Source organism: Jaculus jaculus, chromosome 1 (assembly GCF_020740685.1).
Source record: "Jaculus jaculus isolate mJacJac1 chromosome 1, mJacJac1.mat.Y.cur, whole genome shotgun sequence".
NCBI lineage: Eukaryota > Metazoa > Chordata > Mammalia > Rodentia > Dipodidae > Jaculus > Jaculus jaculus.
Window position 1 is genome coordinate 230,473,619 of NC_059102.1, and position 15,104 is coordinate 230,488,722.

General features: G+C 38.2%; 1 protein-coding gene across 3 annotated transcripts in view; it reads right to left on the minus strand.

Annotated features, from left to right (window-relative positions):
• Positions 1-2,721: 2,721 nt before the first annotated feature.
• Positions 2,722-15,104, minus strand: part of C1H16orf87 (chromosome 1 C16orf87 homolog) — a 37,839-nt gene continuing 25,456 nt past the window's right edge. Inside the window, exons 3-4 of one of the 3 annotated variants that reach the window (XM_045142198.1) lie at positions 13,192-13,374; positions 2,722-4,620 (exon numbers count right to left, since the gene is read on the minus strand). In XM_045142198.1, the coding sequence (XP_044998133.1) occupies positions 4,502-4,620; positions 13,192-13,374 (302 nt within the window). In that variant the 3' untranslated portion in view covers positions 2,722-4,501. Of the gene's footprint in view, positions 4,621-11,974; positions 12,119-13,191; positions 13,375-15,104 lie in introns of those variants that run through there. The other 2 variants (XM_045142199.1, XM_045142200.1) reach the window with 2 other exon arrangements.

Sequence of the window (15,104 nt, forward strand, 5' to 3'; positions counted from 1 at the left end):
GTGTGTGGAGTTCATTTGAAGTGGCTAAAGACCCTGCCATATCCATATTCTCTCCCTTTCTCTCTCTGCTTGAAAACAAAATATTTTTAAAAAACTGATCAAGAACAAAATCAAACCTCAAGCATTAAATTACTCCCCCAAATATTTTGGAATACCACAGAGTTGGGGAGAGTACAAATTTGTATAGTTTAGCTTACCTCCAAATTGCTTTGTGTTTTGTTTTTCGAGATAGGGTTTCACCCTAGTCCCGGCTGACCTGGAAGTCATTATGTAGTCTCAGGGTGGCCTTGAATTCACGGTGATCCTACCACCTCTGCCTTCCAAGTGCCAGGATTAAAGACATGCACCACCACACCTGGCCATCTCCAAATTACTTTTTGTTGTTGTTTGTTTGTTTTTTTCGAGGTAGGGTTTCACTCTGGCCCAGGATGATCTGGAACTCACTATGTAGCCTCAGAGAGGCCTTGAACTCAAGGCGATCCTCCTACCTCTGCCTCCCGAGTGCTAGGATTAAAGGTGTGCACCACAACGTCTGGCTTCCAAATTACTTTTATATAATCTTGCTCACATTTGAAAATGTCTTAAACATAATCTAATCATTGATCCATTTCAGAAAATCCTAAATAATCATATCATTTACACAAAAGAGAACAGGAGAAAATTTGGGATTAAGTAATTAAAAAGCCCTTAGGATATTTGCTGACAAGAGAGGTTTCTTCAACACTAGAGATAAAAATATTTTCTGGGACCATTATGACACACATTGGCAAATTAAATTTATTAGCTTTATAAGAAGGTAGCTTACAAATATTAAGTACCAGAGAATACAAGGTTTAAAGAAATGGACTAAATGAGTTACATTGTAAACAGGGAAAATCCAATTTGCTTCTCTGCCAAAGAAATTTTTAAATAACTCAACAATTTAACATTATTGAGTGCTTAAATAATTACTTTTCAACATGGCAACCTCAGGTCAGTACCCTCCTTTACTATATCCAGTAAAATTTTATTATTTGGGTTTTTTTTTTGAGGTAGGGTCTCACAGTAGCCCAGGATGACCTGGAACTCACTCTGTAGCCCCAGACTGGACTCAAATTGATAGCAATCACTCCTACGTCTGCCTCCTAAATGCTGGGATTAAAGGCATACACAAGGCCTGGCTCCAGTAAAATTTTAAGGACTTTTCTCTAAAAATATTCAGTTTTAAATGAATGAACTCTAAAAGCAATAGTTCTTTAGAGGACTAGAAAGACGGCGTAGCAGTTAAAGGTACATGCTTGCAAAGCCTGCCAGTCTTGGTTCAATTCCTCAGTACCCAGGTTAAGGCCAGAGGCAAAAGTGGTACATTTCTGGAGCCATAATGCACACATGCATACACACATAAACAAATAGTAAAAAAAGAAAATTGTCAAGGTCTGGAGAGATGGCTTAGCTTAGCAGTTAAAGTGCTTGGCTGCAAAGCCTACGGACCCATGTTTGACTCTCCAGAGCCCACATAAGCCAGATGGACAGTGACGCAAGCACACAAGGTCGCCTATGAACACAAGGTGGCGCACACATCTGGAGCTCAATTGTAGTGTCTGGAGGCCCAGACGAGCCAATTCTATTACAAAAGTAAAACATAAATTAAAAAGGTCAGTCTGTTTCTGTTGGGCTTGCCGAACAAAATTATTTTGTATATTTGTACACATTATTTGCATACCTGGGCCTCTTCCCACAGCAAACAGCCAGCTTATGTGGGTGGCTTAGGAATTATAAGTGGACTGACAAGCTTTAAAATCAAGCACCTTGGGTTGGAGGGATGGCTTAGCAGTTAAGGCGTTTGTCTGCAACGCCAAAAGACCCAGGTTCAATTCCCCAGGACCCATGTTAACAAGATGCATGTGGAGTTTGTTTGCAGTGGCTGGAGGCCCTGGCATGCCCATATTCATTCATTCATCCTTCCTTCCTTCCTTCCTTCCTTCCTTCCTTCTTCTCTCTCTCTCTCTCTCTCTCTCTCTCTCTCTCTCTCTCTCTCTCTCACACACACACACACACACACACAGTGTTCTCTTTCCCTCTTTCTCTGTCAAATAAATAAATAAATATAAAATAGTTTTTAAAACCAAGCACCTTGTTGAGCCATTTTCTCAGGCTTTGTTTTTATTATTATTATTTATTTAGCTGCAAGCAGAGAGAATATGGGCACACTCTAGAGCCTTCTGCCACTGCAAATGAACTCCAAATGCATATGTCACTTTATGCATCTGGCTTTACATGAACAATAAAGAATCAAGCCTGGGCCTTCAGGCTTTGCAAGCAAGTGCCTTTAACCAGCCCCCAGTTTTGCTTTTTATGAGGGCATATGTATGTATGTATGTACAAGGATTTATAAATATTAGTTTTAAGCTTTCTTAGTCAAAACCCAAAAAAAAGAAATCAAAATAATTTTCAGGGAGCTGGAGAGATGGCTTAGTGGTTAAGGTGCTTGCCAGCGAGGCGGCCTAAGAACTCCAGTTTGAATCCTCCAGATCCCATGTACAGCCAGATGCAACAGTGATGCAAGCGTGCAATGTCATCATGCCCAAAGGGGGTGCACACGACTGGAGTTCATTCACAGTGACTGAAAGGCCCTGGCACACCCATTCTTTCTCTCTCTCTCTCTCTGTCTCTCACTCTCAAAAAAAAAAAAAACAACCATATATATATATAGTTTTTATGTAGTATGCTTCAGAGACAGAATTGTATTATTTGGAACCTTTTATTATGTGTTTATTATTAAGAGATTAAAATGCATGTAACTATAGTAGTATCTGCAGGTATATATGGCAATTAATAGAAAAGGAAGCCAGACATGATACACACCTGTAATCCCAGCACTTGGTATAATCCCAATATTCAAGAAGATGCTGAAAAAGCCGGAGCTACCTTACATAGGGAGACCTTGCCTCAAAAAGAGGAGGAAATGGGGAGAGATAAGAGAGACAGAGAAGAGGAAAGACATCTGAAGAAAATTCTATATCCATCTAAAGAATCTCTCAAGCTCCCTCTGTCAGCTGTCAATTTATATCAAGGAGAAAAAAATGCAGATCTATCTTCTTTGGAGAGGTGACAGAATGAAACTGACAATGTTACTACTGAAACTGGAAGGGAACTATAACTGACAATTATACATTTCAAAATAGCTATTAAAACTTTAAATATTTAATACCCCAACTACCCTGTGCCCATGAATATGTACAAGTTTCTATGTCGTAATTAAAAATAAACAAATACATACAAAAAAATCCCCCCAAAACAGAGGGAGATTACCTTAACCAGGTCAAAAGTCTAATGGCTAAATTCCCTAAGAAGGCTGTGGGAATTCCATACAGATTGGAGCAGGAGAAACAAACAAACAAACAAACAGAAAAAAAGTTATTAACAAAGTTGAATACATTGATCATTAAACTGCCATGTCAAAGTGCAAAAGTACTTAAAAGCATGAAATAAATTATAAGGAATAACACTAGAAAAATTAAGACAGAAATATATCTTACAAATTTCACTAAGACAAGCAGCTATACCATACTAATCTACTTTTAATATTAAGATTTATTTTTTTTCCAGGGGGAGATTAAGTAACAGTTTAAATAATTACCAGGATATATATAAATGAACATCCATTCAGATAAAACCTTACTGCTTATAAGTGGCTAAGAAATATATGCCTGTAATAAATATATCTTGTGTTTAGGTTAATAGGCACCATCTTGACAGCAAAATTTTTAACTAATAAATAAAACATTCAATAAAACAAGGTATTTATATCTGATGTATGATATCTCCTTAAAATGTAATTCTTATAAAGCACCCAAATTTTCAAACCATCTAGAAAATATTTCTGAAAATTTAACTCCTACCTTAAATCATAAAAACAGTGGCCAAAAAAAATCAACTGAAAACATCATTTACAGACTATATTCTTAATTCCTCATCAATAAAATATCAAGTGCCAATTTATGAAAAGTAAATGAATCATATATATGTAATCTGCTAGTGCTGAAAATCTGAAATATATGTGTATATATATATGTACATATATATATACACATATATATATATTTAAAAGTCACTCTGTGACAGTATTTAAAATATTGCATCTCTGGTAACAAAACTGAAAACTATGAAGCATTTTACTTTTACTTCGTTAGTTTTCGTATTTCCACCCTTCCCTTATCCCTACCCCTTTTTATTCTTTAACATCCATCCAGCTGGTTTGTTTTCTTCTGGTTTTGTTTGGTAAATATAATTAATTATATCCCAAAACACTGGCAATACTCCTTGACAAACAAGGAAATCCAAGCACAGTCCAAGCCTACAGCTTTGCTCACAAAGTGTGGCACAGGCTAAATGACAGAAGGAACAAAAGCAATCAACAGCCCTTCCTTATAACAGTCAGATGCTCCTGAGAGTCCACAACTGTTTGAGAATTTGTAGATGTAATCTTGAAGAACGGTTCAACAGATTTTGTAGACAAATATCAGAGAATAAGTCTTTGATTGATAATTTTCCTATTTATTTCTGCCAAGGCGACTGAAAACACGAAAGCCTTTTCATCAGAGAGGTTAGCATAGATGTCAATTTCCTTCTCCTGTTTTTCTGTTAAAAGAAAAATGGAAAGCTTAATATAAAAGCAGTAGATATAATAGCTTAAAAACATTTCTGACACTTTCAAATATTTCTTTAAATGACAAAAAATATGCATCATTCTACTTCTACAATTCAATGTTATATATACTACTATACTCAAACTTTAAAAAAAAATTCCATAAAGGAGGTTTGAAATGAAGACAAAGTTGAAGGTATGTTTCTAGACACTTTCTAATAGTTAACATAATTTCTATAGGAGTCTCTTGTATTTCTTTCTCCTAACTGGTATTAACTGTATCAAAATTAATCCTCTCACCCCACAGGGTGGGGGGTCCCTTTTGAACACCAATATTAGCATATGAATGTATTATATTTATATATTCACCTTAGCCCTGCTACAAGAAATAATAAGATTTCTAACTGCTATTTTTCCCTCCTGACTACAAATGCAATCGAAGTTCACAGTAGAAAATTTGAATGTGAAACAGAAAAAGGGTATCTTATAAAATCATGAGCCAACGAAAACCACAACATCTTGTTTTCTATTTCCAAATTCTTTTTTCCTGTCAATTTTTGTATTCTAATATTTTGATACTTGAATCAGAGTTAAAGTTATATATAATTTAGTCAATTCATTTTGGCAAATAGTACAAGAAACAGAAGTCCATCCTTCTGTGCACATTTTCTAATTTTCTAGAAACTAACTTTTCTATATAATGCTACTTCTTAGTTGTAGGCATTATATAATTTCTACTATGGAAAAAAAATCAGGACTTTACTACTTGGCATTTCTTGTTCCCACCTCAAACATTGTATATCTCCTTCATTTTCTCATAATTAAGTCACTATTTTAGTTAATAGTAATTTTCAATGTTTGCATTATTATGACTATGTGCCTGAGGTGATTCTTTGTTCTGTTTAGTTTTGATTTCTGATTCAACTCACTCTCCCTAGTTTCATAAAACTTCTGCCAGTATGTTTACACATACTGGATATAACTGTCTTCTCGAAGACTTCTCTCCAAGTCTTCCAGCCTGCTCTGTCTCAAGGCTGCTCTCTAGGCCTACTGGGCAGCTTGTCATCTTGAGCTCCTTCTTCACACTACACTGGAGACCCTCCTCGTCTCTCTTGTCCTAGATTCTAGTATTCTTCATCTACGTCTTCATTTTGGTGGCATGTAACTTGTAGTAGCTTCCTGAGAAAGGAGTATGGGTAGCAAAATATTTGAAGCCCTGAATATCACAAATTATCATTAGTCTATGTTCACATTAAGTTGCAATTGGTTGAAAAAGACTTGTGGACTTTCCCTTTAGAATTACTAACAAAGTAACTTATTTTCTGACTATTTGTCAGTGGTGAGAAAGCCCAAAATCTCCTTAAAAGTTATTTAATTTATTGCCAAAGTTACATGCAATAACACACAGATCCTTTAAGTAGACAACTAAATGGATAAAATCTATACTATAATCAAGATCAAGAAACTTTCTTTCACTCCAGAAAATTCCTTATGCTCTTTTTCTAGCCAATCCCTTTCTACTTACACCTGCATCCCCTGTACTTATTTGTATTACCATGGATTCATTTTGTTTGTTCTTACATCATAAAAATGGTGTTCAATGTCAATGTGTGTGCATTTGTTCACTTTATTAAGCACTTTTCCTCACACTTTTGGATTAGACCTATGATTCTTTTTAGTTTTTATTAATTAAAATCTTTGTTTGTATGGACAAATCATGTATTGACCCCAATCCCTCTTCCCTGCCCCCATTCCACTGAAGGCCTGCCTCAGTGGGTAACTGGTATTCACCATGGGGTTATGGGTTACAAAAGCAGCAGTCATTATGAGGGAGGGCAATGTTTCTGGATCAACGTTTTAAAAATTCATTGTGGTTGTGGAGGTCTGAATGTGAAGCGTCCTCCACAGCCTCATGTGTTTATGATTAAGCCTTATACTCAATCCCCACCTGGTGACAATTTGGGAGATGGAGCCTTGCTGAAGGAGGTATGTTACTGAGGGTTACTCCTCAGTATTCAAATTCACTGGGCATTAGCTAGCCAACTCAATCTTGCTAATCCCTCCCAGCTGCTGTGATATAATGATCAGTCTCTGTTCTGCCATGCTTTCTCCACTTTGATGAAACTTCCCCTCAGGATTATAAGCCAAAGAAAATGCTTTCCTCTCACATTAGCTGCTTTTGATTGGGTGTTTTGTCTCAGCAACGAGAAGGCAATATTTATCAACAGTGTTCTTATAGTAATAGTCTGTTTTTGGCTATAGAATATTCTTTATTTTATTTTATTTTATTTGTCTGTTTGTTTGTTCGAGAGGAGAGTATGTCTTGAATGTGACAGGACCTCTTTGCCACTGCAAACAAACTCCAGATGCATGCACCACATTATGCATTTGGCCTTATGTGGGTACTGGGGAATCAAACCCATGCTGGCAAGCACTTTTAACCACTGAGCAATCTTCCCAGCCCATGGCAGTATTCTTTTTTAGCGGGGAGAGCTAGATGTTATACTTTATCCATTCAAACACCATTTTTATTTGATTCTTTTTCTGAAAATCTAAAATGATTTTTTTTTCTTTGACTGATATAAAATGGGTAAAGTACCATACACCTTTAATCCAGCACTGGGAGGCACAGGAAGGAGGATCACTGAGTTCAAGGCCAGCCTGGAACTACAGCCTGGGACTCAGGTCAGTGAGATCCTGCCTTGAAAAATAAAAACACTAAAATAAAATACAAGGTTAGAGACATGGCTTAGTGGTTAAGGCACTTGCCTGCAAAGCCTAAGGGCCTAGGTTCGATTCCCCAGTATCGATGTAAAGCCAGAAACACAAAGTGGCATATGCATCTGTAGTTCGTTTGTGGCGGCTAGAGGCCCTAGAGCACTCATTCTCTCCCTCTCCTTGCAAATGAATAAATAAATTTTAAAAAATAGGGTTGGAGAGATGGCTCAGTGATTAAGGTGTTTGCCTACAAAGCCTAACAACCTGGGTCTGATTCCCCAGTACCCACATAAAGCCAGGTGCACAAAGTGGTGCATGCACCTGCAGTTCATCAGCACAGGCTGCAGGTCTCTCTTCTATATCTCTCTGGTTGCAAATAAATAAAATACATTTGAAAAAAAAAATTTTTAAGGCTGACGTGGTGGCACACACCTTTAATCCCAGCATTCAGGAGGCAGAGGTTAAGGAGGACTGCCATGAGTTCCAGGCCACCCTAACACTACATAGTGAATTCCAGGTCAGCATGGGCTACAGCAAGACTCTACCTTGAAAAACTAGAAAAAAGAAAAAAATAACATTATCTCTGCACTTGTGGGCTTGAGAGGTGACTCAGTGGTTAAGGCACTTGCCTGTAAAGGTTTGGTTCCTCAGTACCCATGTAAAGTCAGGTACACAAAGTGGTGCATGCATCTGGAGTTCATTTGCAGTGGCTGGAGGCCCTGATGCATGGGCATATGCACACGTGTGCACACACTCCCTCTCTCCTTGCAAATAAATAGATAAAAAAACAATGATAAACTAACTCTTATTTTTTATAATTTGACTGCGTACGTGTATGTATGTGCATGTGTGTCTTGCTACTGCAAGCAAATGTCTATCCAACTTTACATGGGTGCTGTAAAGCTGAACCCAGGCTGGCAGGCTTTGCAAGCAAAGCCTTTAACTGCTGAGCCATATCCTCAACTCTGATCTAGTTTTAAACTTAATTTTTGTTCTTTATTTTTGAAATAGGATCTTACTTGAGCTTGGGCTAACTTGGAATGCACTCTGTAACTTCAGGCTGGACTTGAACTGACAGCAAGCCTCCTGAGTGCTGGGATTAAAAGCGTGCACTACCACGCCAAGCTTAATTTTTTTGTTTGTTTGTTTGTTTTTCGAGGCAGGGTTTCATTCTAGCTCAGGCTGACCTGGAATTCACTATGTAGTCTCAGGGTGGCCTCAAACTCACAGCAATCCTCCTACCTCTGCCTCTGGGATTAAAGGCATGTGCCACCATGCCTGGCTTCCGACTTAAAAAGTTTGTACTTTGAAGATCATTTTTCTGGTGTTTTTCTGACCTCTGCACTGCCTTTCAAATATTATCTTGTTCTTGTGTCAGGATTATCATGTCTTCTTTTGTTAAGGATAATAATAATCACTTTGTTTCTCTGCCCTACAAAAACCTAAAAAAACTCCAATTTTCTCTCTTGATTTAGTCTCAGCCTTTTATATTAGATGCTTTCTTCCAGAGATTTGGGTAACTCCTATTAATATGTTCATGTTTAAAAGTGTGAACAATAGCGCACGCCTTTAATCCCAGCACTCAGGAGGCAGAGGTAGGAGGATTGCCATGAGTTCAAGGCCACCCTGAGACTCCAGAGTGAATTCCAGGTCAGCCTGGGCTAGAGTGACACCCTACCTAGAAAAGCCAAAAAATAAATAAATAAAAGTGTGAACAAAAAAGATGAGTTAGAGGTATGTGCACATATGTGGAGCCTAACTATAGTTATAAGGATTATCAGGTCATTTTTTTTTTTTGAGAACTCACTAATGATAATATGTTTACTGTAGGCTTTTTCACATTCTCTAAAAATTATATCCTTTCTTTTCTACCTGAAAGGCATACACCTAGCCAAAGAACTTAGTATTTATTTACCATTAGTATTTACCAAGCCTAGCCTTCAACAGTACCTTACCATCCCTTAGACCAAAACTTTTGGGGGGGTTTTGTTGTTGTTGTTTGTTTGTTTTTTGGTTTTTCAAGATAGGGTCTCACTCTAGCCCAGGCTAACCTGGAATTCACTATGTGCTTTCAGGGTAGTCTTGAACTCATGATGATCCTCCTACCTCTGCCTTCCAAGTGCTGGGATTAAAGGCATACACCCAGCTTTGTTGCTGTTTTTGGGGGTTGTTTGTTTTGTTTTTTTGAGGTAGGGTCTCAGTCCCAGGCTGACCTCAAATTCACAACCATCCTCCTATATCTGCCTCCTGAGTGCTGGGATTAAAGATGTGTACTACCATGCTCAATCCCAAGATTATTTTATCTTATCCCTTACAAAAGATCAATTTGGGGGTCAAGGGACTTCACTTTTCCATTACCCTTTTTCCTATTTTTTCAAAACCAAAAAATTTTAAGTGCCTTAAACAGCAAGAACCCTCCTAAAAGCCAAGAATAAATATTTAGACCTAAGAAGCATTACAAGTAAGTCTACTGTAAAATACAAAGATATTTCACTTTGTTCATCTGGCTTTGCATGGGTACTGGAGAATGGAACCCAGACCATCAGGCTTTGGAAGCGAGAGCCTTCAACCTGTGAGCCCTCTCCTCTATCTTCAGACATTTCAAACTCTCAGAGTTTCAATCCTGACTACATTTACAGAACAATCATCTATCAAGCAATGGTAACTACAGTTGGGGATGCCAAATCTTACCCACCTTCTGTTTTTATAAAATCTTACTGAAATTCAGCTATGATCATGTTTATGGCTGCTTTCCAGCTAAAAGACAGAGTTGAATAGTAGAGACAGAGAACTTATGGTCCACAAAACATAAAATATTTACTACTGTTTGCTAAGGCCCCAGTCTACAGTAATAAGATTCTACTTCAGGGGCACTGGAGAGATGTCTCAGTGGTTAAGGCACTTGCTTACAAAGCCTGACAGCTTGGATTCAATTCCCCAGTACTCACGTAAAGCCAGATGAATAAAGTGACACATGTGTCTGGAGTTCATATGCAATGGCAAGAGGCCCTGGCACGGTCTGTCTTGTCTTTTCCTTTCCTTTGCTTTCCTTTTTTTTTTTTTTTTTTTGGTAGGGTCTCACTCTAGTCCAGGCTGACCTGGAATTCACTATGGAGTCTCAGGGTGGCCTCGAACTCAAAGCAATCCTCTTACCTCTGCCTCCCGAGTGCTGGGATTAAAGGCGTGCGCCACCATGCCCGGCTCTTTCCTTTTTTTTTTTTTCTTCCATCCTTCCTTTCCTTTCCTCCCTCCCTTCCTTCCTTTCTCTCTCCCCCATTGTAAATAAATAAATTATTTTTAAAAAATGATTCTATTTCAGGACTAAAGATATGGCCCAGCAGTTAAAATTGCCTGCTTTCAAAGCCTAAAGGCCTGGGTTTGACTCTTCAGTACCCATGTAAAACCAGAATGGTGCACATGTCCGGGGTTCACTTGCAGTGGTGGAAGGCCCTGACATACCCATTCATATCATTCACATTCATTCTCAAATTCTCTCACTCTTGAATAAATTTTTTAAAAAATCTTGGGCTGGAGAGATGGCTTAGTAGTTAAGGCGCTTGCCTGCAAAGCCTAAGAACTCATGTTCGAATCTCCAGATCCCATGTAGCCACATGCACAGTGATGCAAGTGATCAATGTCGCACATGTGCACACAGAGGTGCAGGCGTGTGAAGTTCAATTCGTAGCAGGCTGCGAAGGTCCTGGAGCACCCACTCTTTCTCTCTCCCTCTTTCTCTCTCTTTCAAAAATAAAAAAAGAAAAGAAAAAATACAGTTTATACTTTTCCATTTCTTATAATTTATACCAAAAGCAAAAGCTTTTTTTTTTTAAAGTAGGCTTTTTAGGATGTAGCTGAATGGGAGAGCAGTTGACTAGCATGTACAGAACTCTGGGTTCAATTTTCAGAACTGGACAGGGGGAAAAAGCATATCTTTTTCTAAAAATAGCTTTCTTGATATTCCAGCTGGACGTGGTGGCACACACCTTTAATCACAGCAATCAGGAGGCACAGGTATAGGAGGATTACTGTAAGTTCGAGACCAGCCTGGGACTACAGAGTTCCAGGTCAGCTTGTACTAAAGTGAGATCCTACCTTGAAAAACACAAAACAAAAAAGTTTTAAGAGGGCTGGAGAGATGGCTTAGTGGTTAAGCGCTTGCCTGTGAAGCCTAAGGACCCCGGTTTGAGGCTCGGTTCCCCAGGTCCCACGTTAGCCAGATGCACAAGGGGGCGCACACGTCTGGAGTTCGTTTGCAGAGGCTGGAAGCCCTGGAGCGTCCATTCTCTCTCTCTCCCTCTATCTGTCCTTCTCTCTGTGTCTGTCGCTCTCAAATAAATACATAAAAAAAAATTTTTTTTTTAAAAGTTTTAAGAATAAAGCCAGGCATGGTGGTACATGCCTTTAACTATAGCACTTGGGAGGCTGAAGTGGGAGGATTTACTCTGAGTTCTAGGCCAGCCTACACTACAGAATGAGACCCTACCTCTGGGAGGGAAAAAATTATTCCAGAATAAACTGAAAAGATAATGAAATAAAAGATTGACACTGCATATAGAAAAGCATATACACAATACAGCCTTTTCTTCCCCAATGAAAAACACCATCCTTATCTGTTTTCTAAGTTCTTACACTCAGAAGCATGCCTTCTTCTTTTCTTTCTTCTGTTTACTTTTCTTTACCCAGTTTCCCTTCCAAAATAGTCTTTGACATAAGATTTTCTGATGATCCCATTGTTAAGAAGCACATTCAAATTAAGTAAATAACCCAAACTCACTGGAAGAGCAAAATAGAAGAGGAAAAAAAAAGGTAAAATTACCCAAAGAACTAAGGAGTACATAGTTAACTTCTTATTCCTTTAGTCTTACAATATTAAGATACCTTTAATTTTCATAAAAACTAGGAACAGCTGCAATAATCAAGCTATTTTCTCTAACACCACTAACTTTATTAAAATAAAAGCACAGAGAAATGGTGAACAGGGAGAATACCATGTGCCTCAATAACAAATGTTCATTTACATAGAAGGTGAGACTGAATATCTGAAGAAAGGCAAGGCATAACTCACAATTAACTAAAAACCTGAATGTGTTTCATTGAAGGTACTAAATTATAAAAGAGCAACTAACTCTTTTTTTCTATCAATTACTGGCTTAAAAGCCTCAATTTTAAAAAAGACAACCATGGGTATTATAGGAGTTCATTATATTATTATTCCTGTTCTCTTATATATTTAAGTTTTCCATGAAAAACAACCTTTCTTTTCTTTTTCTTTTTTTAAGGTTTTAGTTTTCTCAAGGTAAGGTCTCACTCTAGCTCAGGCTGACCTGGAAACTCACTCTGTAGTCCCAGACTGGCCTTGAGCTCACAGTGATCCTCTACCTCTGCCTCCCGAGTGCTGGGATTAAACATGTGCACCACCACACTGGGCTCAGATCTTAATTTTAAAAACAAAAATATAATAAATTTTGAAGATATCTCAAAGGTTTAACAATTATCTCTGAACTGTTATCATCATCAGTTTATAGCAAAGTGAATTCTACCTAAATCGAGCCTCTAGGTTTCCCATAAAATTTTCTGTATTTTATTTCAATTTTTAAGTAAGCTAAGGGTTGGGGATGTAGCTCAGTGAAGCCCTAGTTTCAATATCCAGCAAATCAAAGCAAACAAACAAACAAAGAAAAATCCTTAAGACTAAGGTTCTACCATAAGGGAAAAGTGCTTTTAAAGTAAAGTATGAATTCTGATTATAACTCCAGGATCTTAAGACCTCCACTATCCTTATTACTATCTAATTATGATCTCTGATCAATTTAATACTTGCAAATAGCTGCTGGGATTATTCATACCTCTTTCTTCCTCATGTTTTTTGGCAGATGTACTTTTAGGTCTTCCTCGTCCTCGTCTGATATGATCTGAATGGCTGTTACTTCGAGACCTCTTTCTGTTTTCTAAATCTTTATTTACTGTAGAGTTTATCTTCTCTCTCCTAACTCTCTCTGTTCGCCTCCTCTTGGCCTCATGCTTGTTTTCTGTATGGATGAATAAAAGTGATAGATTTTAGGGCTTTAGAAAAAACTGTCTGCCCAAGTTCTCATGTCTTCCTTTTACTTTCTAAGTAATACTAAGTATGCTTCCTGGCATATTTTTAAACTATGGCCATATGTTCCCCACACCCATATAGGAAAAACAGGAAACTCACCAGAATTTAAATCTACATAACACACAAGGTAAGAAGAATCTTGAAAGGGAAAAAGAAAAAAAAATTCTTCATTTAACAGCTCTGATTTCACCTTCTGTAAGTTTAAACAATTCCACAGCAACCTTTCTACACTTTTCATCCTATTTCCAACTTAAATGGTGAAATATACAAAAAGAGGAAAATGTTTCATTCCTTTTTGCTCTCTACCTCAACATTATAGGTTGAAGTATGTCAAATATAATGAAGCAAAATTGATCTTAGGCAGAACATATTAAGACCAATCAACCGTAGAGCATCCATCGAAAATATATTTAAAAACAAAAAATAAGTCAGGCGTAGTAGTGCACGCCTTTAATCCCAGCACTCAGGAGGCAGAGATAGGAGGACTGCTGTGAGTTTGAGGCCAGCATGAGACTACAAAGTAAATTCCAGGTCAGCCTGGGCTACAGCAAAACCCTATCTCAAAGAGAAAAAAAAATTATGTGGGGCGTGGTGGCACATGCCTTTGATCCCAGCACTAGGGATCAAAGGTAGGAGGTAGGAGGATTGCCATGAGTTTGAGGCCACCCTGAGGCTACATAGTGAATTCCAGGTCAGCCTGGGCTATAGTGAGAGCCTACCTCAAAAATCTTTAAAAAAAAAAAAAAGGGGGGGGCTGGAGAGATGGCTTAGCGGTTAAGCGCTTGCCTGTGAAGCCTAAGGACCCCAGTTCGAGGCTCGGTTCCCCAGGTCCCACGTTAGCCAGATGCACAAGGGGGCGCATGCGTCTGGAGTTCGTTTGCAGAGGCTGGAAGCCCTGGTGCGCCCATTCTCTCTCCCTCTATCTGTCTTTCTCTCTGTGTCTGTCGCTCTCAAATAAATAAATAAAAATTTTAAAAAAAAGAGAGAGAGATATTGTTCCATAAATGGAATGACAATAAGTAACTTTGCTAAATGCAATCTAATTACTCCATGAAGCCACTCCTTTCATCCCAAACAAATCAAATTGCTAGCATAATATACAAACAACATATACTTTAATACATATCTGAATTCAAATGCCAGAAAGCTATTTCCCCAAATGCTTAAGGCAAAAACAAACAAAAAAAAAAGGCAACACAGTCGCTGGGTGGAGTAGCTGAAGCAGAGAGTACAGAGTTCAGGGTCAACGTGAGCTCCACTGGTGAGACCAGATCTCAAAACAGTTCAAATAGAAGATAATTAATTTGAAGCCTGAGACTCCATATACACTGGACGATACAAGAACATTAAATTGTTCCATAATGCAAGACAATCAGGGACTTATGAGATGACCTAGATAGAGTCTAATTCAAAAGAGTACCTCTAGGCATGGTGGCGCACGCCTTTACTCCCAGCACTCAGGAGGCAGAGGTAGGAGGATCGCCATGAGTTAAAGGCCACTCTGAGACTACACAGTGAATTCCAGATCCGCCTGGGCTACAGCAAGACCCTATCTTGAAAAGCCAAAATAGTAATAGTAGCACCAAGAACAATGACATAAGACAATCTGAACACCAATAAAAACAATTAACTATGGGCTGGGCAGATGGTTCAGTGGTT